At 59.1% G+C, this 22,484-nt stretch overlaps 4 protein-coding genes and 1 long non-coding RNA gene across 5 annotated transcripts; 3 read left to right on the forward strand and 2 right to left on the reverse strand.

Annotated features, from left to right (window-relative positions):
* The first annotated feature begins 425 nt into the window (after positions 1-425).
* On the forward strand, positions 426-6,308 carry SEMA6C (semaphorin 6C). Its single transcript, XM_062511383.1, has 17 exons — positions 426-646; positions 719-833; positions 1,054-1,111; positions 1,209-1,265; positions 1,430-1,531; positions 1,743-1,833; positions 1,911-2,033; positions 2,324-2,412; positions 2,634-2,851; positions 3,039-3,164; positions 3,239-3,394; positions 3,637-3,873; positions 4,117-4,263; positions 4,481-4,558; positions 4,654-4,709; positions 4,927-4,968; positions 5,358-6,308. The coding sequence occupies exons 1-17, from the start codon at positions 538-540 to the stop codon at positions 6,107-6,109; spliced, it is 2,556 nt and encodes an 851-aa protein (XP_062367367.1). The 5' UTR covers positions 426-537; the 3' UTR covers positions 6,110-6,308.
* Positions 6,309-10,664: 4,356 nt separating this feature from the next.
* On the reverse strand, positions 10,665-11,830 carry LOC134055152 (uncharacterized). Its single transcript, XR_009934078.1, has 2 exons — positions 11,524-11,830; positions 10,665-10,876 (listed from the first exon to the last, which is right to left on the reverse strand). It is a non-coding gene; the product is annotated as an uncharacterized LOC134055152 (long non-coding RNA).
* On the forward strand, positions 11,552-17,801 carry LOC134055151 (uncharacterized). Its single transcript, XM_062511290.1, has 4 exons — positions 11,552-11,621; positions 11,917-12,221; positions 13,309-13,461; positions 16,880-17,801. Exons 1-4 carry the CDS (start codon positions 11,595-11,597, stop codon positions 17,010-17,012), a joined length of 618 nt encoding a protein of 205 aa, XP_062367274.1. The 5' UTR covers positions 11,552-11,594; the 3' UTR covers positions 17,013-17,801.
* MLLT11 (MLLT11 transcription factor 7 cofactor) lies at positions 13,709-14,724 on the reverse strand. The gene has a single exon (XM_062511618.1). The coding sequence runs from the start codon at positions 14,439-14,441 to the stop codon at positions 14,187-14,189; it is 255 nt and encodes an 84-aa protein (XP_062367602.1). The 5' UTR covers positions 14,442-14,724; the 3' UTR covers positions 13,709-14,186.
* Positions 17,802-18,117: 316 nt separating the features above from the next.
* On the forward strand, positions 18,118-22,212 carry CDC42SE1 (CDC42 small effector 1). The gene is made up of 5 exons (XM_062511289.1): positions 18,118-18,469; positions 20,557-20,731; positions 20,808-20,918; positions 21,136-21,210; positions 21,325-22,212. Exons 2-4 carry the CDS (start codon positions 20,678-20,680, stop codon positions 21,205-21,207), a joined length of 237 nt encoding a protein of 78 aa, XP_062367273.1. The 5' UTR covers positions 18,118-18,469; positions 20,557-20,677; the 3' UTR covers positions 21,208-21,210; positions 21,325-22,212.
* The last annotated feature ends 272 nt before the right edge of the window (positions 22,213-22,484 follow it).

The following is a 22,484-nucleotide window of genomic DNA, read 5'->3' on the forward strand; positions in this document are numbered from 1 at the left end:
AGGCTTGGAACGGGGTGGGTTTGGGGTGGGTTTGGGGTACAGGTTGGGTGCTGTGGGGTGTTGGGGCAGGGGGTGTGTAGGGTGCTGTACGGGGCCATGGAGTGTTGGGACGGGGAGGGTTCGGGGTGTTTTAGGGGTTTGGGTGGGACGCTGACTGTTGGAAGGATGTCGTGCGGGTGTTGGAGTGTTGAGTGGTCCTTGGGGTGCTGTGAGAGCGGGGTCGGGTTGTAGGTGGGGTGTTTTGGGGGGCTGGGACGGTGCAGGTGGGTGCACTCCTGTGCTGGGGGAAGTGTCCCGGCACTGCTGGGAGTACTGGGGGCACTGGGAGCAGTGGGACGGGGACACTGGGACAGGAACATTGGAGCGGGGGCACTACGGACACCGCGAGGGGGTAGTGGGGACCACTGAGAGGACTGGGAGGACACTGGGAGCACTGTCCCCACACTGTCCCCACTCCGCCTCCCATCCCCGCGCCTCAGTTTCCCCCCGCTCGCAGCCCGGAGCGGGGCGGGGGGGTCGCTCTCAGCTCCACCCGCGATGCCGGGGGTCCCGCTGCCCTTCGTCCTCCTCCTCCTCCTCCTCGCCGGGACACCCACCCAGTCGTTCCCGCGGGACCTGGTGGCTCGCAGCACCGTGGGGCTGGCAGGTGAGCGGGGCTCTGGGAGCGGCCGGGGGCTCGGCGGCTGCCGGGGTGTCACCGTGTCCTCCCGGTCCGCAGCCACGGCCGCGTACCCGCGCTTCGGGGGTCTCCGGGGGGACAACGGCACGGCCCGGCTCGGCCTGGACTTCCAGCGGATGCTGCGGCTCAACGGGACTCTGTTCGTGGCTGCCCGGTGAGCGCGGCGGGGCTCGCGTGTGCCGGGACACGGCTCCCCGCTCTCGGGCGTCCTTGTCTGTGCTTGTGACCCCCCCGCCGGTTCCTTCCCGTACGTGACCCCGGAGTCCCCTGTGCATGTGGCTGGCGTGTTGTCGTTATCCCCATGTCCCCTTGCACACCCCGGTGTCCCCTTGCACACCCCGGTGTCCCCTTGCACACTCACCACCTCCCCTCAGGGACCACATCTACGCCTTCGACCTGGGCCAAGACAAGGGGACGCTGTACCCAGAGCGGGTAAGGGGGACGGGAACAGCGACCCTGGGGACAAGGGGGGAACACAGGGGCAGGGTCCCCGTGCCCACTCACCCCCTGCCCCCATCTCACCTGGCAGCACCTCACCTGGGAGACGCAGGACAGGGAGAACTGCGCCATGAGGGGCCGGCGGCAGGTGAGGGGGTGTCGAGGGGTCCGGGGGGTGGGAGCGGTGTTGAGGACGGGGAGATTTGGGGTGCAGGAGTTTGGGGTGCAGGGTTCGAAGGGACAAGGGACAGACAGGCTCTCAGGGCATGAGAAGGTGGTGACAGCGGGGTCACCCCGTGTTCCCCCCCACAGGATGAGTGTCACAACTACATCAGGGTGCTGGTGCCCCGCGACGCCGAGACCCTCCTGGCCTGTGGCACCAATGCCTTCAGCCCCCTGTGCCGCACCTACCAGGTGGGGGTCCCGGGGCTGAGGGGGGCTCGCAGCCTGCTGGGGGTGGGTGGGAGGAGCTGCGGGGTCTCAGCCCCCGCGGGGCAGTTCCCAGGTGTGTGATGAGTGTGGAGCTTCTCAGCCACGTCCGTGCTGGGGTTGGGGATGGTACAAGAGGATGCTGAGTATTGGGGGGGGGGGGGTCTCACGACCTCTGGGCATGTCCCTCCCCCAGGTGAGCAGCCTGGCACAGAAGGGAGACGAGGTCAGTGGCCAGGCCCGGTGCCCCTTTGACGCCAAGCAAAGCATCGTGGCTCTCTTTGTCGGTGGGTGCTGGGCAGGCAGGGGGACATGGGGGTGGCCAGGAGGCACAGGGGTGACCCGGTGTGTCCCCCCCCCACAGATGGCAGCCTGTACTCGGCCACGGTGGCCGATTTCCAGGCGAGTGATGCCGTGATCTACCGCAGCCTGAGCCCAGGGCAGGCTCCCCTGCGCACCCTCAAATACAGCTCCCGCTGGCTGCAGGGTACCCCAGAGTGGGGGTTCAGGGGTGGGGGATCTGTGGGGATGGGATGGAGTGTACAGGGGTGTAGGAGGGTGTGGGGTAAGGGTTACAGGTGTGGAGGGATGTGGCAGAGCGGGGCAGAGGGATGTGGGGATGGGGTTGGGGGGTGCAGGGCTGCAGTCTGGGGGTACAGGCCCATGGGGACATAGAGGGGGGCAGGATGCAGGGGAGGGGCTGAGCATAAGGGTGTGGGACAGTGACAGGAGGTGGCAGGGGCTGATGATCCCTCCGACCTCCCCTGGCTCCCCCAGAACCCCACTTTGTCCAGGTGCTGCCCTACGGCCCCTATGTCTACTTCTTCTTCAGGGAAGTGGCAGTGGAACTCAGCGCCCTGGGCAAGGTGGGTGCAGGGATGGGGGGCACAGGGGGAGCACCCAGGAGTTCCCCACCCTGGAGTCGAGGCAGGGGAGAATCCTGAGCCCCTCACCAGAGTATCAGACCTGTGGGTGCCCCCTGAGGTGCCTGGGGGACAGCGACGCTGCCCGGGGGTGCCCAGGTGCCAGTGCCCACAGGTGATCTGACCCCGAGGGTGTCCAGGTGCTGAGCCGGGTTCCTGTGCAGGTGCTGGTGGCCCGGGTGGCCCGGGTGTGCCGCAATGACCGCGGCGGGTCCCCGCGGGTGCTGGAGCGGCGCTGGACGTCCTTCCTGAAGGTGCGGCTGCAGTGCTCCGTCCCTGGGGACACCGTCTTCTACTTCGATGTCCTGGAGGCCGTGACAGCCCCCCAGACCCTGCACGGGCGCCCCGCTGTCCTCGCCCTCTTTGGCACCCAACCCAACAGGCAGGGACATGGGGACGTGGGGACGTGGGGGTGTGGGGACAGGGTGATGGTGACACGAGGGACTCACACGTGGATATGGGGACACAGAGGGACAGTACACAGGCAAGCGGAGCACGGGGACACAGCGGGGACACGGAGGGACCCTGGTCAAACCAAGGCCACCCTGTCCCTCCTGCTGTCACCGCAGCATCCCCGGCTCGGCCGTCTGCGCCTTCTACCTCGCAGACGTGGAGCGATCGTTCGAGGGTCCCTTTGCCGAGCCCCGTGGGGCCACCTGGACCCCGGTGCCAGAGGACAGGGTCCCTCAGCCCAGGTAGGGTCCCCCACCCACACCGGGACACCCCCGGGTGCCGCAGACACCCTGTCCCCACACCAGTTGTGCCGCAGGCCGGGCTGCTGTGCCGGGATGGGACCTGCTGCCGGTGTTGTCGCCTCTGGGGACTTCCCTGACGAGACGCTGGTGTTCGCCAAGGAGCACCCGCTGCTGCACGGCGCCGTGAGCCCCGCGGGCGGGCGGCCCCTCTTCACCCGCACCGGCACCAGGTGCAGGGACAGCGACAGGGTGGCCTCGGGGATGGGGTGGACTTGAGGATGGAGTGGCCTTGGGGACAGGGAATAGCTCATGTGAGTAGGTTCAGAACGTGCACAGGCTGAGGGTGCTGCGGGGTGGGGACGGACCCTGCCCGAGGCTCTTGTGAAGGTGTGCAGGGACACGGGAGGGTGCAGGAAGCCCCCGTGCACAGCCCAGCCCCAGCCCGGGTGTGCGAGGCCGTGTCCTGCCGCAGGCTGACCCAGCTGGCCGTGGACACGGGCGCGGGGCCCCTCGCCAACCAGACCGTGCTGTTCCTGGGTGCCGAGGACGGGCGGGTGCTGAAGGTCCTGGCAGCTGCACAGCGCCCCGAGACCACCCAGACCCCCGGGGGCACCCCGGCACCGGGGGACACCCGAGAGCTGGGGGACAGCAGGGACAGCAGTGCCAAGACACTGCTGCTGGAGGACATCAGCCTCTACGACCCCGGGCGGTGAGAGCCAGGCGTGGGGTGCCCAGGGTTGGGCTCTGGGGGTCTCAGGGGGGCTTATGGATGCTAGAGGGGGCTGGGGGTTTGTGGGCACTGAGGGGTTGGGGGTGCTTGGGGGGCCTGGGGGGTGGCTTCTGGGCACTGTGGGGGGCTGCTGCTGCTGGGGAGCTCTCGAGCACGGTGGGGCTGTGGGGGTTTGGGGGTGCCAGGCAGGGCTGTGCTGACCCTGAGTGCTGTGGGGTGCAGGTGCCACAGTCCACGGGGGTCCGGGGTCCCCAGCCGGGTGCTGGGGCTGGAGCTGCACCTGCCGGGCCGGGAGCTCCTCGTGGCCTTCGCCGGGTGCCTGCTGCGGCTGCCCCTGAGCCGCTGCGCCCTCCACAGCTCCTGCCGAGGGTGAGCGGGGTGTGCGGGGCTCGGGGGGTGCGGGGGGTGTGGGAATGGAGGTGCAAGGGAGCTGGGATGTGCAAAGGGCTCGGAGACATAGGAGTGTGCAAAGGCACAGGGGCACAAGCATGTGCAAGGTCATGGAAGTGTCCGAGGGCATGGCAGGGGACAGGGCACGCGCGGGCACAGGGACGTGGATGGCAGCTGTGTCCCCCTGTCCCTGCAGGAGCTGCCTGGCTGCCCGGGACCCCTATTGTGTCTGGCTGCCCTCCAGGGGCTGCGTCCCCTTTTCCGAGGACCTGCCGTGAGTGTCCCTCCCATCCATCCCCGACCTCCCGGGGCCCTGCCCCGTGCGGGGACACGCCGGGGACACAGGGTGATGTCCCCTCTGTGTCACAGGAGTGGCTTCCAGCAGGACATGGAGGGATCCCTCGGGATCAGTGGGACCTGCCAAGGTGAAGTGGGAGAATGTGGGGAACACTGGGAACGTGAGAATATTTGGGGATTTCTGGAGACACGAGGTCATGGGGGGATGCAGGTGGTACCACGGTGACACTGGGGTGGCTCTGGCACTTGTGGGTGATGCCAGAGGATGGGGAGGATGTGGAGGGGACACGGGTGGCTCCAAGGGACACGGGGGAGGCCTGGCCCGACCCCGCTCTGCTCTCACAGGGGCTGCAGGGGATGGTGACAAGGACGAGGACCTGGCCCACGGTCAGTGACATTGCCTGAGTGCCCTAGGGAGGGACCCTGGGGACCAGGGAGGGGTGTCCCAGGGGTGGGCGAGAGACCCCAGGGTTTGGGGAGGGGGACACCAAGGACTGGGGAGGGACTGTGGAGTGGGGAGGCCACAAGAGACCCCCCCAGGAACAGGAGAGGGACCCCAGGGGTGGGATAAAGATCCCAAGGGTGGAAGAAGGACCCTGGGCTGGGGAGACCCCAGTGACCAGGAGGGACCCCAGAACAGGAGAGGGATGAGGGGGGGACTATCAGGACAAGGCAGGACCCCAGGGATGGGAGGAATCTGGGAAGGGGAACCCCAGGAGTTTGAGTGGGGCCAGGGGGTCTCTGGGGGGTACCAGACCTGACGGCTGGTCCCGCAGGGGTGCGGCACCCCGGGCCGGGGCCCGAAGCCACGGTGCCGGTGCCAGTGCTCGTGGGCTGCGTGCTGGGCGCCTTCGCCCTGGGAGCCCTGGCCACCGGGCTGGTGGCCACCTGCTGCCAGCGCCCCGCCATCCCCAAGGCCCCTCCGGAGTCGCCGTGTGCCCCAAGGAGCCCGGCCCAGCCGCCCGTACCCCGACTGTACCCCGCACTGCCGCCCCAGCCCGAGCCCCAGCCCCAGCCCCAGCCCGAGCCCCCCGCGCTGTCCCCGGCCCGGGCACCCCGGCACCGGGAGCCCCGGCGCGGCCACACCGCGGCCCCGGGCTCCGCGGAGCCCTCCGGGCCGAGCCCCCCGGGCCAGGCGGGCAGGGACGAGATGCTGCAGCGGCTGCACGGGGGCTCGGGGCGGCCCGGGACCCCCCCGGGCAGCGGCTCCTTCTCCAACCGGGTGCTGCCGCGAGCCGCGGGCCCCGGGCCCCCGTTCGGCCCCCACGACCGGGCCCCGGTGCGGGTGGACGTGCCCCCCGACAGCCCCCCGGCTCCGCGGCGGCCGCTGGCGCAGAGCCACTCGCTCGGGGGGATCCCCGCGAACCCCCCCGGGCCAGCACGGGGCCTCACCCGCATGCACTCGCTGGGGACACCGGGGGGCACGGCCTGGGGACCCCGGCCCGGCGCCCTGGAGCGCTCCCTGTCCATGAAGCCCCCCTTGCTCCCCAAGCCGCTGCTGCTGCCCGCGACCCCGGGGCGGCCCTGAGAGCGTCCAGGGGGACTCTGAGCTGTCGCCTTTCCTTCCCCCGGGGTGCGGGGTTCCCCCAGCCCCGCTCTCTGTGGAGCCCTGGGGGTCCCCATGTCACCAGGCCAGCCCCCGGCAGGGTGATGGGGGTCCCTGTGTCTCCCCGCAGAGGTGACAGGGATCCCCCGTGTCCCCACGCTGCAGTGACAAGGTCTCCATGTCTCCCATTCCCCCCCGGTTTTGCTTTTTTTAATTCTTTCTTATTTATTTTCTGTTCGGGGAGGAACGAGAGTTGCTGTCACCCCCTTGGGGACACCGGGAAGGGGGACACATGGCACAGCCCATCCTACTGTGTAGGACCAGGGCTGGGCCAGGGCACTGTAACAGTGGCACAGGATTTTAATAAAAAATACAGAACAACAAAATGAGCATCAGTGTTGAAATTTCTGCATTCCAAAGCATTTTCTTGGTAGAAAAGGCGGGGCAAAGCCCTTGTGTTCTTGTCCCAGAACTCAAGACTCTGTCCCTGATTTCTTCAGCGATCAAAACAATGAAAGTCCAGATTAATCAAATTATGAACTTGCCCCAAGAAGGGGATGTGTGAAGGGAGGATTGCCCTTGCTCAGCCAGGTCTGACATGTGAGGACAGAGCTGGGGTTTCCGTGGCCTCCTCCACTCATCCCAGCCGGATTTGCACTGATCTGGGATAACGAAAACTGCTCGGAGCTGGTTGCTGTGAACAGGAGGGAAACTCCAATGAACCCCCGAGTGTGCTAATTAATTAATGAACCCCAGAGAGTGCTAATTAATGAACCCCAGAGCGTGCTAACGACAGGGCAGGCAGACAGGGCTCTCCGGCCCACGCAGGCTCGGAACGGCGCGCGGCCGGAGGAGGCGCGGGCACGGAAAGCCCTGACACGGCACAGCCCGGCCTGGGCTCCCGTGGGAGGGAATTTACTGACCCAAAAAAATGCTGCTTTGGGTGGTTTTTTTTCTGTGGAAGAGCTGGGGATGCAGCCGAGTTTGAATTCCAGGCAAAGATCAAATCCTTCCCAGTTTTGGTCGGCTTTGATACACGAATACTTCCAGAAATTAAATCGGGTGATTCCCCTCCAAAAGGTGACAACATCCTCAGCTTTATTTCCTCCAAAATAACCCAAACCAGTTCCCATGAGCCCCGTGGACTTTTTATTTTTCATTTCCTCTCCCAAAGGGGAAGTTTTTATCCCAGCTGAAGGGATTTTTTTTTTTTTTTTTGCAAAATCACCTGTTTTAAGGAGAAGGACGGCAATAACTGAGGGTGGCAGTGGGGAAGGCACAATACAGGGCAGCTGCATGTTAAAAAAAGGTTTTAGTTCTTTAAAAATAGAAATTTTAGTTTAAAAAAGTGACATTTGTATCTCCAAAGACAACCAGACTCCCAGGCTGTCATGTCTGGATTTCCATGTGCCACCAGTTTACACCACTGGCCAGTGTGGGAAGCAGAACACTTCCACAAATATTGTAAAACCAAGGAATTTTTTATTTTAGGTGCTTTGATGAAAAACTCCCTCAAATTGTTCCTGAAACAAACAGGTGAAGGATGGTTTCCCCTGAGAGCACGAGATGCTCCATGTGACATTCAACATTGCCTCAATCCAAAAATCAACAATTTTGGAAGAAAATCATGGATAAAAGGGGAAGAATTCCTTCCACACCTCTGCAAATGTTTAAAGCAACAAGCCAAGAGAATATTTTTGTTGCCATTCCAAGTCTGGTCCCCGGGATTTGCGGGTCCTTGCACAAGGTCTGTGTTCAGGCTGGAATTCCCAGGCAGCTCAGCACTAATCCAGCTGCTTTGGCACAGTGGGATTTCTTCCCATTCCCAACAATGCAGGTATTGACATCCCAGAATAAGCTGTCAGATCACCTGGCTGGGTGGAATTTTGTGGAAAAGCTTCGGATCTCTGCAGGTCAAGGCTTCAGAGAACTTTCTGGCACGGCAGGAAGTGGAGGCTGGAGGGGGCAGCTCTTGGCCCCGGATTTAACCAAAAAGAGAGGAATAAGGAGCAATTTTCCTTTCCAAACATCAGGATTAGGAGTTGACAGTGTCGTTAGGTGGAACCAGGCTGGTGGCTGCTCCCACAGCACGTACGGAAATGAGGGAAGGTAAGTGAGATCCCACCTGGATGAATTTCAAAGGTTGGAAGGAGGTGGAACCAGGTGCAAAGAAAATAAAAAGAGTTTGGCAGTGATGAAAAGTTGGGAGAGAAATGAGAAAGAAACATTTTACCTCCCGAAAGAGGGATGAGGAGCCATTCCTGCTTTATTGCTGAGACCTGGATTATGCCCAGTTCCTGCCAGGAATCCTAAATCATCCCAGTAAAACCCCTGAGCTCCAGGTTTGTCCCAGAGAGACCCCCGGGCTCTGCCCTGAGGGGCTTTGGTTCCAGCCAGGAGTGCCCACCCTGTGCTCCTTGGAGTTATCCACTCTTCGGAGGAGGAGACAATTCCAAGTCTGAAATAGCTGAGTGTTTCACCCCAGTGGGGCTGACAGAACCCAAAGTTAAAAATTTGCACCTTAAGAAGAACCACGTGAGGGAAAAAAAAAAAAAGTATAATTTTGATGCCTCAGGAATGGAACTTCCAGCCCAGACAGGGTGAAGGAGAGGAATAGAAAGCTCTCCTGGATAATTCCCATCTCTAAGCTCCCAAACAGCTTTAAGCACATTCAAGAGCTGCAAATTTCCAGAGAATAAATATTTTAAATCTGTAAACATGAGTTTTTGCTTTGGGAAGGCAGAATTTGGCCAAGCAGAGAGGAGAAAGCTCATGTGAGTGACTGAAGGTAGCGCCACCTAAACAGTTCCCCCTTTGTCTTCCTGGTGGGTCCCAAGCCAGGAATGATTTGTAGTAATTTGGCAAATAATTCAGAATAATTAACAGCTTTAGAAAATTGTTTTTCAGCAGGGCAAGTCTGTAAACAGACAGAACTGATGTAACCCGTCTCCGTGCAGGCATTAAAGAGCGGCTCTGCTTCCTAATCCTCTTTTCCTGCCCCGAAGTTAATCCAAATAATCGAGTATCCCTGGGACACGCTGGAAGAATTGGCGGTAGTAGGCAAGGCTGGGGAATGACATCCCTTGAGGAAACAAAACGGAGCTCTGGAGCTGTGCCTGCTTTACTGAACACCATTTGTATCTGTCCCATAAAATAACGAGATTGCAGTGCCCCGGGGCAGTTTATGGGAGGACAAGGTGGGCTGAGGCTGATATTATGGGCACAGTACGAAGATTTAGATCAATGATGGAATAACAAGTTGGAGTTTGTAAATCATCAGTTGGATGATTTACTCCCAGACGGGGACGTTCCCCACAAGATAAAGGAACGGCCTCTGCCAAAGACACAACGGCCAACTTGGCATTTCTTCTCCTGAGGGCGTTGGGTTTCCAGGAAAAACCCAAAATATTCCAGCGTGGTCGAAGAGGCACCGAACCGCTGGCGCCGACAGAAGCCCCACGGACACTCAGTGTCGGAGCTCCTCGGGCTCACAGGAGCTGGAACCTTTTCCTCTTGGGATTGAACCCCGCTGCTCCTCGCCTCGCTGCCCGCCCTGCCCGGGAGGACGAGGGGCTCTGGGGACAGTGGCGTTCGGGTGGCACAATCCGCAGCCTCTGCTCCCACCGCTTCCTCCCTCTTACCTCGGGAAATAAAGCAAACACCAGAGAAAACAGTCAGGGTTTCCTTCTCTCTTCCTTGAATAGAAACTGGAGGGGAAAGGCTCGAGTGTGTGGCTTGAGACTCCTGGGATTATGGAAAACAATGTGGGAATACAGTAGGTTTTAGCAGGAGAAAGAAAATACCACCACCACAGCTCAGCAAAACAAAGTTTTCGGGGTAAACCCAGCGAAACTGGGAGGTTCAAACAACCTCCAAGATCACCGAGCCCATTTGAAGGTTGGATTGGTGATCTTGGAGGTCTTTTCCAACCTTAATAATTTTATTTTGTGCACATTAATAAGGACCAGCACACAAATTAAAAGCCCTGGAACTGGAGGCAGCAGTTCAGCAGCCCTGACTCGGCAAAGCTTCCTTCCCTGCCCCTTCCCTTGGCTGCATCCTGCTCCCAGTGCAGGAAACTGGGACCTGACCTGTGCTGGGTGCCAGAGAGGAAAACACTCGAGCACCACAGGTCAAGGAATCAGTGCTGTGGCACCAGCAGCTTCAAGAATTTAAATTACTTGTCTCTAGACTCTTGAAAAAAAAAAAAAAGCTTAGCTTTGGGGAAGAGAATGGAATTGAGAAGTGAGGGGATTAGATAAACTTCCACTTTATCAAATTCCTAAATCCAAAGTTAATTAAAGGTCAAACAGCATAAAAGATTATTTTAAAAAAACAACACAAACCTTTCTGTAAGAAGAAGTTATCAGAGCCTCAACATGGGGACAGGAAATGTTTGAGACAATTTCACTCTGAACTATTTATGCACGTTTGTGTGTTAGTCAATCCATTTCTGCAGCAGTGGGTTTCCATTTTTACTATTTATTTTTCAAATAACCGTTAAAACACATCAAGGGCTGCATATGACAACATCAGACATGGTGGTTCATTTAAAATTTAATAAGAATTAAGTTATTTCTATTGGTATCCATCACTGTTCCTTTACTTAAGTTTGAACTGGGATGAAATCAATAAATCACGCTCACTGAAGTGGGATATTGAGTGAAATGAGATAAACAAGGCTTCTCGGCCCCAAAAACAATGTTTCTTCCTGCAATTCACCGTAGTAGCTCCCATTCAATGCAGACTCTGTAAGAATGGGACAGGAAATTACCTAAATGGGCGCAAGCTCGGTGCAGAGACCCCACAATTCCTCTTTAAAAGGGAAAAAAGGAGATCCTGTTCCTCAGCATTGGCGTAGATCAACAGATTACAGGCACACAGAGGGAAGTTCACCTAAAGTTCTTCTCATTTAACCCTTCCAACCTGTTTTTTTTTTTTCCTTTCAGATAGAATAAATAAGGAGTAATCTACACCTCCCTTAGACCAGCTTATCCAGAAATTTGCTTACTCGATGTTGACACAAAGCAAAACACTCAGCACTGGCAGTAAAGAGCAAAGCAAACGGTTCGGTTCTGAGGATTTGGCACAGGTAGGAATTGTCATTATTCCTCGGTTGCAATCAGCCAAATCCATTTTCTCCAGACCTGGAGCAGGCCGAGCTCAGCACAGCGAGGATCCCCGCTGGAACCACCTTTATTTATTTACACCAGTGCTGGGATCCTCCTCCCTCACCTCGCCTGCTGAAACATTCTGGGGCAGGAAGCAGCAATTGGGCGTGTTTGGCTACATTTCCGCACTTTTCCTTTCCTAAATACCCATCTGCCCTCTACTGGAGAGCAGGGGGGTTTTCTTATCCCAAGGTTTTCACGCTCGAGGTCCCGTTAAGACCTTACCCGAGGTGGTTTTTGCGTTTACTGAAGAGATTTGGAACTTGCCCCGGTGTAAGAATGAAGGGCAACACGGGATGTTTGTGACGGGATTTGTGCTCTGGGTAAGCTTCCACCACACGGGGGTCCCCCCTCAGAGGATCCTCCAGCCCCCTTCCCTCACTGGGAGTCCTCTGAACCCCTCACGGGTGCCGCTCATCCTCAGAGCCTTTAGGTCGCCCACTCTCAAGAGCGTCGCCCTGCTTCACTGGGAGTCCTCCGAGCGCATCACAGGGCTCCTCCTTCCCCAGACCCCCAAGATCACAGCCCTTCCCCTCACGGCGCTCCCCCCTCACCCCAGCGGTCCCGCGCCGGGCCCGTCCCTCCCGCCCCTGCCTCACAAAATGGCGGCCCCGACAGCGAGAGTGCGGCAGGCGGCGGAAGGATATAGGAGCCTTGAAACAAAATAGTCCCCGGAGCAAGATCGGGCTGGTCCCGCTCGCGCCGTGCCGCAGCGGGAGCTGTGGGGAATTCGGGAATTTCTCCTTCTTTTCTCCGCCGTTCTCCCCGCCCTGGGGCCGTCGGGAGAGCCTGGCAGGGGAGTGCTTTCCCCCGGCGGAAGGAGATCGATCAGTAGAGCCGGAGAGCCGTGACGCGTCCCTGGAAATAGATCCGGCAGAGGCGTTTTTGCGCCAAGTGCAAAATGGCGGCGGGGCCTCGCTGAGGTGCGGTGGGTTTGGTGCCTGTTGGGGCGTTGGTAATTAGGGTTTGTAAATCTATCTCGCTTTATATGTGTGTATTTCAGTAGTTTGAGCATACCTGTCCTCTCTGAGTGCTTTCCAGTCCAGGGTTTAGCTCCCCTCAGACTGCCGAACCCCCCTCTCCCAAGTTGCGTTAACCCCCTTGGGTGCCCCTCACTTGCCCAAAATGCTCCTTTTTTTGAGGTAAAATTGGAGCTCTTGGGCCTGTTTGGTCGCTGGGTTTTTCCTGTGGGGCTTGGAAAAGCTGAAGTGTAAGTAATATCCTTAAGGTGCTTATAATAATCCTTAAGGCTTAGTTTTTTCCATGCTTAAGTCTTCCCCAGTATGTGCAAAGACACAGGGGTGAGTTCTCAGCTCACCATAAAGAGGTTTGAGACATTTTAATGCCAAAAAACTCGATGTCAGCCTACGTGTCCGCAGGAATGTGTATGTTTTTAACTGATTTTATTTAAAGTTTCATAATAAATATTTCTGCAGGTTTTTGTAGCTGAGAACACAAACAGCTCTGCAGAGGAGAGTTTACATTTTTCACCTCTTGTTTTACACAGATGGTTCAAAATCAGCACACTTGATTATTTCTGGAGATTACAGGAGAGCTGCATCTGATTTTCATAGCAGAATGCAGATTTTTTTTTTTCTGATTTTTTGCCTATTTCTGGCACCTTTTAAGTGCTGCCTCAGCCTGCCCCCAACCGCATACCCCCCAACTCTCAGGATGATTTTGGGATGCTCCACATTGCTTCATCCCAAACAAACCCAAAAAAATGCACATTCAAGAAGGCAAACCAATCCCAGAAAACAACCTCGGGGAGGGCAAAAATCCAGTTTAAAAGCCAAAAATTATTCTAGGTTGGGTTTTTCCCCCCATTTTGAGGTGATGCTCAGAAATAAACCTCAGCAGCTGAAAATCTCCCCAGAGAAAACTCAAGGCTTCCACTTGAATGAAGGCAGCATTTTTTGTTGTTGTTTATAAAGGGACTGATTAAGTACGTGGAAAACCTGAAATATTTTCTTTTGGGCGTAAGATCAAACTAAATTCTCCATCTTTCAGCACCACCCCATCACCCTTCCAGACCCCACAATGTACCCGGCATCTTCCAGTCAGTAGTTGCACCAGGAATAAATCTCGTGGGGCATTAAAAAAGGATGGAAAAAAATCAAATCTGGGGCAAAAATCACCCAGCCTTGACCCCTACCAAGCAAGGTGAGAACATTTCCATGTCTGTTTACCCTCCTAGACATAATTTTTTTCTGCTTGGGCTCATACCACAAAGCTGAAAGTGATTATTTTTCTCAAGAAGAAGGTTTGTGCTGATATCTTGGGCACATCCCTGCCTCTTGCACCTTGAATTCCCGAGGGGAGGGTTAAGGGATGAAGTGGATTTCTGAGAAATTGGGCCAGGGGAGCGCAGAGGGTCGATGCTTTCTCCAAAACGAGGGCGATTCCCATTGCTCTTCCAGCGCCCCGGTTGCACAAATGAGTTTCTTAAAAAAAAGCACAGGAGAAACGAGAAATTGTCACCCAGGGCAAGGACAGCTGTGGCCACGATGACACGGGGTGGGGGGTGGTACGTCCCAAACCTTCTGGAAATGGAGAGGGGCAATGGGGGGGATTTGTTTCTGCCCCCTCCCCTGGTGTTTGCCCCTGGTGCTGTTGCCCCCCGCTTGCACCGTTGTGATTCCAGGAGGAAAATGAGGAGAGAGGTTGGAGATTTTCGGGGAGCCCATCACCATCAATGCCATGGTGAACTGCTGAGTGAATTAGCGATGGCAAAACTGACCAGAAACCAAAAAAAAACAAAAAAAAACCCAAAAAAACCCAACCCAACAGCCTCCAAAACTGACAACAAAACCAAATCCTGGCATGCCTGGCAGAAAGAGAGAGAGAGCGGGGAGGGGTGAGGGGGGTGAGGAGGGGCAGGAAGGGCTTCAAATTAAATCAAAATCTAAGGAGCTGATGCTGGCAATGGGAGCTCGCCAGAAGTTAAAGCTGTTGAACTGCAGCAGACTGTCCTCTTCCTGGGAGAGGTCCTGGCTGTCCCCGAGCTTGCCCAGCCCTCCCTTGGGCTTGTAGAGAGCCATGTCTGCGAGCCCCAGCCCCTCCAGCTCGGCCATGTCCAGCCGTGGGATCGGCATCCTCCAGTAGATGAAGGAGTCGTACTGGCTGCTGATGGTGTCCAGCATTTTCAGGCTGTGAAGGGGGTGAGGGGAGAGAAGAGGAAGAGAAAAGCTCTACCAAAGACACAGGAGTTGCCCCAAAGCGACCAGAAATCTCAGGTGTTGCCGTGCTGATCCTGTCCCATAGGAAAATCCCCAGAAGGAGCTGATGGTGTAGGGGAGCACGGGGTGGTGGAGACCCACTCTAGGCTGGGTCTAACTGCAGGCTCGAGCTTTATCCACAGCCTTAGGCACGGCCCTTCTCTGCACCGTAATTTGGAGGGGGCCCAAAGGACTTTGTCACCCCGTGCCTCAGTTTCCCCATCCAAGCAGCATGGCAGGGGAGGGCAGGGTGGGGATTATCCCCTTCCCAACTGCTCCTCCCAAAATCCACCCTGCCGGCACCGGGGAGCAGAGGTGGGAAAGCAGCAACCTAATGAACTCTTTTCCCGCACCTTTCCCTGCGCTGAATCCCCACAGTGGGGAGTGGGCAGTGAGGGGGGGGTCCTTGTGCAGCCCCCTCCCCCCGATCCCACCCCATCCCTCCCTCCCTGCCGTGACTGAACCCTCTAGAAAGGACTGGAAGGAGCCTCGCCCGGCATTCCCACCACACCCCACCCATCCCTGCCGTGCCATCCATCCATCCCTGCTGCAGAATTCCCTCTGCAGCCCCACCCCGATCCACCAAAAACCGGGGAAGACTCGGATCAGCTTCTTCGGCGGCAGGAGCTGAGTCACTGCCTGACAGGGTTATGTCATTCACCTCCTCGGCTGGCATCGGAGGTGGGGAGAAAGCCGACGAACCCAAAACATCCTCATTTTCCTGCTGATTCCCTGTCTTAAATCTCGGAAATCAGAATTCTCAAGGATGATTCAGGCATACTTTGGATGGTGCCCTGTCTGCGCGACGAGGGCTGATCAGTTGCTAAATTTAAGGTTCTGGGTGTCACTCAGAGGCTATGAAAGGCTCCTGTGTCACCTCCTCCGGGTAAACCGAGCCACAGGACTTTTTAAAATAGTCTCTTCCCCGGGAATTTATCCCTGGGGGTCCATCCCATCTGTGAGTTTTTTGCAGCTAACAGCAGAGAATTATTAATGGTGATGGGTGTTTCGGACGTGGATTTTTAAGCTTCAGAGGGTGAAAAATTGGAGTTTAGTGACAAGAGAGGGGAGCAGAGGATTTAGTGACAAGTAAAACAATCAAATATCCAGTAAAAGGGAATGAATGTGGGAGAAAACCCCCTCTTGTGTCGCGTGTCACCCCCAAAAAAGCACATTTCCCACGGGATCCGTGCGGTCTGCTCATCCACGGAAGCAAAACCACTTTTACCCACTTAATCCCCGCTGGCTGTGGGCTTATTTCCCCCTTCAAAAAGAAACTCCCAGCACCTCCCCTCCACCCGAATCCTTTCCAGAATAACGAGCATCCTCTGGCAGTGCATCCTCCGCGGCTCGCATCCCTTACCTGCGGAGGGCGGGTGAGGAGCTCGGCGCTTTGTGCCGGGGAGCCGCGGGAGCTGCAGCGTCGCTTTTGTCTGCTGGAGCGGCTGGGTCTGCAATGCAGCCCCTCGAGCTGCCCTTCCTCGTGGGGGGAGGATGATGATGATGATGATGGTGATGATGGTGGCAGATGAGTCAGCGGTTCCCACCCGCGCCAGGGAGGGGGAGGATGGCAGGGGCGGAGGCGCGGGGAAGGAGGTGGGGGGGGGGGAATTCAGCAATTCCCAGGTCACTCCTGAAGCCATCAGCTCCGTCTTGGGGGGAAATAACGGGGTAATTTCAGTCTGCAAGGAGCTGGGAAATATTTATTTTACCGGCATGTGAAGATACGGGGTGCTGTGGTACCCCCAAACCTTGGGAGAGCACTGTGCAGCTCAAACACAGGGAAATTTGGCTCAAATGAACCCCATAAATGTGGGGTTTTTTTTTTAAAAGTCTGAGGCTGAGGGTTTTTGGTCCTGAGGCCACACGGCAAAAGTATCCCAGCTTTGTGTCCGAAGCCAGACTGGAACTAGAAATAGAAGGAGACACCCAAAACAGGCATCACTGCCAGGGCTGAGGGGGGGCTTCACCCAGGGTGGGAGCAGCTCACACCCCACTTTTCCCCACAACTGGCACTGGGTGTTGGAGGGGCAGCACAGAAAACCCCAACAGAACCCCTCAGACCAGGGCATCTCCCTGCCCCAGCACCACTGAGACCCCAAACACCATTTTTGGGGGCACGGGCCAGATCCATACACCTTGAGAGGCTGAGGGCAGCCCTTGCCCTCATCTCCCTGGGCTTTGCCTGAGATCAACATTCTTCTGGTGCTTTAGGGTTTTGTTTTTCCTCCCTTTTCCTCCCTGTTCCCTGCATGCAGCTCATTTCTGATGGTGCCAAGCAGTTCTGCCAGAGCTCGGCTTTCATCCAGATTATTTCTGCCTCCTCTTCTTCCTCCTCCTTCTCCTCCTCCTCCTCCTCCCAGTGCTGTCACAGGCAAAGAAGATCCAAAGTTCCTGTTCCAAAATAGACCCTCGGTCTCAGCTCGGCCTCTCCAGCACTCAGGGAAAATTCCAGCTGGGAGCCTTTGGAGGATCCTGATCCCTCCAAGGGGGTGAGCTGCTGTGTCTCTGGGGGTCCCCCGGGCCGTGGGGTGCAGTTTGGCTGAGCAACTTCATAAGAAGCTGGATGTCACCCATCTCCTTCCTCTTGGGGGTCTCTGTCACCGGTTCCTAGGTGACAATCCAAAGACTGTGATGTCCCTCTGTGAGAAGGGACTGGGGCTGAACCTGCAAGGGGATATAGCAATGAGGACACTGCTCTGGGCTCTACGGTTTTGGGAGGGCTGAGGGCTGCAAGGGGGACAATGTTCTCTGGCAGCACGAACATCACCAAAAAAAAAAAAAAAAAAAAAAGCTCTTTAGCTGAAATGAGGTCACAAACACTTGGGTATTATCAGCCAGGGCCACCCGATGGCTGGGGACAGGCGTGGGACACAGACCTGACTGAGTGGGGACAGTGCTGCCTTGTTCAGGATTTCTAGAGTGGGAGCAGTGGGGATGGTTGGGATTTGGGGCTGACACAGGAAGGGACACTCTGGGCCTCATACAGGAGTGTCTCCTGTGTGGGTTGGGGATCTGCAGGAGGGGACACCCCAGAGGTCACAGTTCAGTTTGGCCAGTGCCTGGAGCTGCGGGATTGTGCCAGCAGCTGTGGCAGGACCGTGGCAGGACTGCGGTGGAGGCAGCTGCCCACCAGATGTTGTGCAAGCGGAAGGGCACCGAGCTGCAAATGGTGAAACCACTCAGCATAGGCTGCAGGGAGGTTCGGGGGTTCCCACACCTTTGGGTGCCCCACGGGCTCTGGTATCCATCGAAAAAAACGGGCATAAGGCTCGGGGGAAAATGGGAGCAAATGGGACTTGCTGGGGACACCCAGCCCTACCTGATCCCTTGGGATCCCCCAGCGCTCCTGGAAACCCCAAACCCCTCCATCCCCAGCTGGGGACTCCCAGCTTTAACAGGACCTCAAGAACCACCCACCAGTCCTCCTGGGACCCTGGAAACTCCCATTCCTTCCGGGATTCCCCAGCCCTTCTGGGGACACGGGAATCTCCAGCTCCACAGGCCCCCCCATTCCTACCGGGACCCCTGAGCCCCCCCGTTCCTACCGGGCCCGGGCCCGGCCCCGCCGCCCCCTGCAGTACCGGCGGTGCCCGGGGAGGGCGCTGGGCCGGGCCGGGCCGGGCCGGGCGGCGGGAGCTGCGCCGCGTCCGCACCGGGCCACGCCTGGAGCGGCGAGCGGGGCACCGGCACCGGCACCTCCCGCCCACCCCTGGGCTGAGAGCGGGCTACCGGCACGGCCACCGGAACCCGCTCCGGGACCAGAACCCCCGAGCCACGCCTGGGGCTGCGAGCGGGACACCGGGACCCTCACCGGAACCGGGACTCCCGGGTCACGCTTACGGCCGCTGCGAGCCGAAGACCGTGAACGGGACCGGGACCTGGACTTCCGAAGCACGCCTGTGGCTGCGGGCCGGACACCGGTACCGGGACCCGCTCCCGCGCCGGGACAGGTAATGGGGCCTGGGGCCGCCACCGGGACGGGAGCCGGCCCGCTCCGCGGGGTGCGAGTCCGCGGAAGGGCCCCGGAACCGCCGTAGGGAGGCGGAGGGGGCACCGGGATCGGCCCCGGAACGGGAGCGGGGCGGCGGGGCGAGCCCCCTTGCACCTCGCTGCTGCAGCCGGGGGGTCCTCCCGGGATCTCCCCAGCCCCACCGGAATCCCAAGGCCTGCCGGGTCCCACCGAACATACCGGGACTTCCCAACCCTGCCAGGACCCCCGGGGTCCCAAACCCTGCTGGCACCCCCTAACTCCACGGGTCTCCACCGGTGCCCCGGGGGTCGCAGCCGGGACCGTCCACCAAAGGAAGTTCACCGTTCATACCGGGGTCCCGGGCCCGCAGCCGGGCCACCCCAGAACTCCCGCCCCGTCCACCCCTGTCCCCACGCGCTCCGAGCTTCGGGCCAGCCCAGCGGGTACCCTGGCGGTGGGTGACCCCCAGTGCCGGGGGCTCGGAGCGGGCCCCCCCTGCCCGGAGCCCGGCGGTGACGCAGAGCCCAGCGGTGCTTTCCCAACCGGGAAGTGATTTTGCCTGTGCCGGCACGGGCCGGGCCCAAAGCCGCCCTGCCCGGGGCCAGCGAGCTGCCCAGGTGGGCTGAGCCCGGGCACGGCTCATGGCAGGGGTGGGCTGGGGGGGTGCTGGGGCCGTGAGACCCCCCCAGAGCGGGGGGTTCCGACCAGAACCGCCCGGAACCGGGGCAGCGGCCGGAGCCGGCCCCGCCGTCGCCCTTTGCGAGGACGTGAGGCCCTGGCGGGTGCCGGAGAGGATTTGGGGTCGGAGGAGTGCGGGCAGGGGGGCGAACACCCGGGGCTTTCCGTGAGGAGTCCCCGGTGACTCGTCCGAGGCTCTCGGGGCTCCCTCGGAGGCTCCTGCAGCGCCCCGGGAGTGTTTCAGTGCCGAGTTTGGGGGGGTTCCACCCCAGCAAGGCCCTTCCTCTGCGCTGGGATCCCCACGTTTCCTAACCGTGTTTCCTAAGGATATCGGGCTGGGAAGGAAGCGCGGCCCCCTCCTCCTGTGCCCCGCGGCCGTGGGGGAGAGGCCGGGTTCGGCACGGGGTGCCGGGGCACGGACCCGGTGTGCGCCAGCCCAGACGTGTCAGCACCTGCCCGTTCTCAGCTCCAGGAAGGGATTGCTGGGGGACAGGGATGGGGATGGGCAGGGCCGTGGATGGGGCCGTGCCGAGGCTGGGCTCGGATCCCCCAGTTTTGGGGGGCTGCCCCGTTCCTCCCCGCCAGGAGCAGGAAGCTCGGGCCGGACTTTGGCCCATCCGGCGTCACCAGAGCAGGGGCAGAGGAAGGAACTTTTCCTGTTTGCTGGAGTGGTGGGTCCGGCACCCATGGGCCGTGCCGGGGCTCGGTCAGGCCACGCCACGGGCGTGGGGACTGTCCCGTGGCTGATACAGGGCTGGCTGTGCTCAGTCCACGGCCCCTCGTGGGCGGGTGAGTCCCCTGCGTGCTGCCCGGTGCTTTTGCAGCAAAGGAGTCATCTCTCCTTGCCATGAGGGGAAGCCCCGATTTTGGGGGTGAACCCCCCTTTCCACACCCCCTTGCCTACCCCAGGCAGCACCATGGGAGTTTGGGATAAAATCCCACCAGTCCCTGTTTATTTCTCCCCCGTCTGCTTTTCAAAAGCTGGAGCGGAAGAGCTCAGCCTCCGGCCCCTTTTCAGAAGGGCCGGGATATTTATAGCTGCGTGGCTCAGGGAGTTGGGATTTGCCATAGCTGCCTCCATCCCCCCCATCCTGCTGCAGCATCCATCAGCTCTGTTCTGCCCTGCGGTGGGGGTCAAGGACAGGGGCCTGATCCAGCCCTGGCCGTGGGGACAGCTCTGGGGGTCTCTGTGATGCCCAGGGTCCCTGGTTCTTCTCTGTCTGATCCCTGGGGATCTCTTGTAATGACAGGTGTCCCCCTGAGTGGTCTGTGTGTGACCCCAGGGGTCTGCTGGGTGTCTCTGGCTTTTGTTGGTCGATGAGAAGTCGCTTTAGCATTAATTTGGGGAGGTCAGGCCTGGAGGCATCACCCTCCTTTGCCCCCTCACAGTCAGCTGCTCCTGTCCACGCTGTGCCACCCCGCCCAGGTGTCCCCATGGAGTGACCCTGCACAGGGGTCCCGGCAGCTGTGCCAGCACGGGGGGACGCTGGCTGCTGCCACCACCGCGAGCATGAGTGACTTCTGGCACAAGCTGGGCTGCTGCGTCGTGGAGAAGCCCCAGCCCGTGAGTACCTCCAGTGCAGCCATTTTGGGGAGGGCCGTGGGGTCAGCAGGGGCTGATGGCCTTCATCCCCTTGCAGAAGAAGAGGAGGAGACGGATTGACCGCTCCATGATCGGGGAGCCCATGAACTTCGTCCACCTGACACACATTGGCTCTGGAGACATGGCTGCAGGAGAGGGACTGCCCATGGTACTCCCATGCTCTGGGGGGGCTCGGGTGGGGGGCTGGGGCTCGGGGTTGGGGTGTTGGATCTCGGGGTTGGGTGACAGGTGGTGTTTTTGGGGTGGTAGGGGTTGGTTTTTGGGCTGCTGGGTCTCGGGGTTGGGTGCTGGGTGTTGTTTTGGGGTGCTGGGTCTCCTGGCAGGGTGAGGGGGTGGCACAGCTGGGTGACAGGTCATCTCTGCAGACTGGTGCTGTCCAGGAGATGAGGTCCAAGGGCGGCCGGGAGCGACAGTGGAGCAACAGCCGTGTGTTGTAGCGTGTGAGTACCAGCCCGTGGCACCCCCAGCACCCTCTTGGAACCCCCACCTCTGAGGAACACCTGACTGAGCCACCCCTTGGGTGCTCCCATAACCCATCCTCTTGGATTTTGCAGATTCCTGGCTTTTTCAGCCCAAACTTGAACTGCCTGATCCCCCCCCGCTGGAGGAGAAGCCGACCTCGAGTGCTTTAACCCCGCGGTATTTATGCAGCACCATCCTCACCCAGCTCCCGGTGACTTTGGGTCGTCATCCCTCTGGAAAATCCCTCCTTCCCGGAGGCACTGGCTGGTGGCATGGGGAGGGAGCAGGGACGGCAGCCTCCATCCCCTGCCCTGCCTGGAAAGGATGCAGCCACCCCCCTGAAACGTGCCAGGAGCTGCCAGGTGCAGCCCACATGTGCCAAATCCTCCCAGATTTCCCTTTTTCCATCCCTGTGTCTCCCATGGGCTGCATGGTGGTGCCTCAGTTTCCCCGGGGAATCAGTCATGGTGCAGAGGCAGATTTGGTGCCTCCCAGAACATCACAGAGGAGCAAAACCAGGATTAAGCCCTGATATTCTGGTGCCAAACCAGAATTAAACCCAAGATGTTCTGGTGTCAAACCAGGATTCCATGTCAAAGTGGGATTAAACCCCAATTCTTTGGAGCAAAATGGGGATTGAACCCCGATGCTTTGGTGCCAAACCAGGATCAAACCCCAGTGCTCGGGTGTCTGAGCGTCACCGAGCCCACAGTGCCTCCAGCTGGCATTCCCACCGCTGCCAAACTCCCACACCCCTCCTTTTTTTAGGATATGTTCGTATTTTTAAACTCCAAAACCCACCTGAGCAGCCTCCTTCACCTCGGGCAGGACCGTGGTGGGGTCCCCCCCACCCGGGATTGTCCCCAGCCCTGGCTGAGGCTGGACAGGGCCTGACCCAAGAAGGGCTCCGGAATTCAGGCGCGGGTGTACATAGTTTAATTAGCGCCAGGATTAAATATTAAATAGCACGTGCTGGGTGACAGAGCCTCTCCCCTACCCTGTGCTCCGGTGATGCTCCGGTGGGAGGCGGGCTTTTCCAGCCCCGTGTCCTGCTCCAGTCAGGGGTTTTGAGAAAAACATTCCACCCTTGAAATAAATGCCTTGTGCTGGCCCAAGGGGTGGGTGCACAAGCTGCCCCAGGCTCCTCGCTCCCTCCTCAGCTCCTGGAGCAGCCAAATCCACTGGGAAAAGCTGAGTCCGCTGATATTCACAGCAGGCAGAGGCCACGACTTTTTATGGCAGTTTCCTCCAG

The sequence above is a fragment of the Cinclus cinclus genome, chromosome 31, assembly GCF_963662255.1.
Source record: "Cinclus cinclus chromosome 31, bCinCin1.1, whole genome shotgun sequence".
Classification (NCBI taxonomy): Eukaryota; Metazoa; Chordata; class Aves; order Passeriformes; family Cinclidae; genus Cinclus; species Cinclus cinclus.

Excerpts from the sequence above, each read along its gene's own strand:
- MLLT11 (XM_062511618.1), bottom strand. The coding sequence starts at position 14,441 with ATGCTGGACACCATCAGCAGCCAGTACGACTCCTTCATCTACTGGAGG.
- CDC42SE1 (XM_062511289.1), top strand. The coding sequence starts at position 20,678 with ATGAGTGACTTCTGGCACAAGCTGGGCTGCTGCGTCGTGGAGAAGCCC. Across the intron at positions 20,732-20,807 it reads TCGTGGAGAAGCCCCAGCCC|AAGAAGAGGAGGAGACGGAT; the intron begins GTGAGTACCTCC and ends ATCCCCTTGCAG. Across the intron at positions 20,919-21,135 it reads CAGGAGAGGGACTGCCCATG|ACTGGTGCTGTCCAGGAGAT; the intron begins GTACTCCCATGC and ends TCATCTCTGCAG.
- LOC134055151 (XM_062511290.1), top strand. The coding sequence starts at position 11,595 with ATGTTTGTGACGGGATTTGTGCTCTGG. Across the intron at positions 12,222-13,308 it reads GGCGGCGGGGCCTCGCTGAG|CACCACCCCATCACCCTTCC; the intron begins GTGCGGTGGGTT and ends TCCATCTTTCAG. Across the intron at positions 13,462-16,879 it reads CTTGACCCCTACCAAGCAAG|TGCTGTCACAGGCAAAGAAG; the intron begins GTGAGAACATTT and ends TCCTCCTCCCAG.
- SEMA6C (XM_062511383.1), top strand. The coding sequence starts at position 538 with ATGCCGGGGGTCCCGCTGCCCTTCGTCCTCCTCCTCCTCCTCCTCGCC. Across the intron at positions 2,413-2,633 it reads AACTCAGCGCCCTGGGCAAG|GTGCTGGTGGCCCGGGTGGC; the intron begins GTGGGTGCAGGG and ends GTTCCTGTGCAG. Across the intron at positions 4,559-4,653 it reads CCCTTTTCCGAGGACCTGCC|GAGTGGCTTCCAGCAGGACA; the intron begins GTGAGTGTCCCT and ends TCTGTGTCACAG.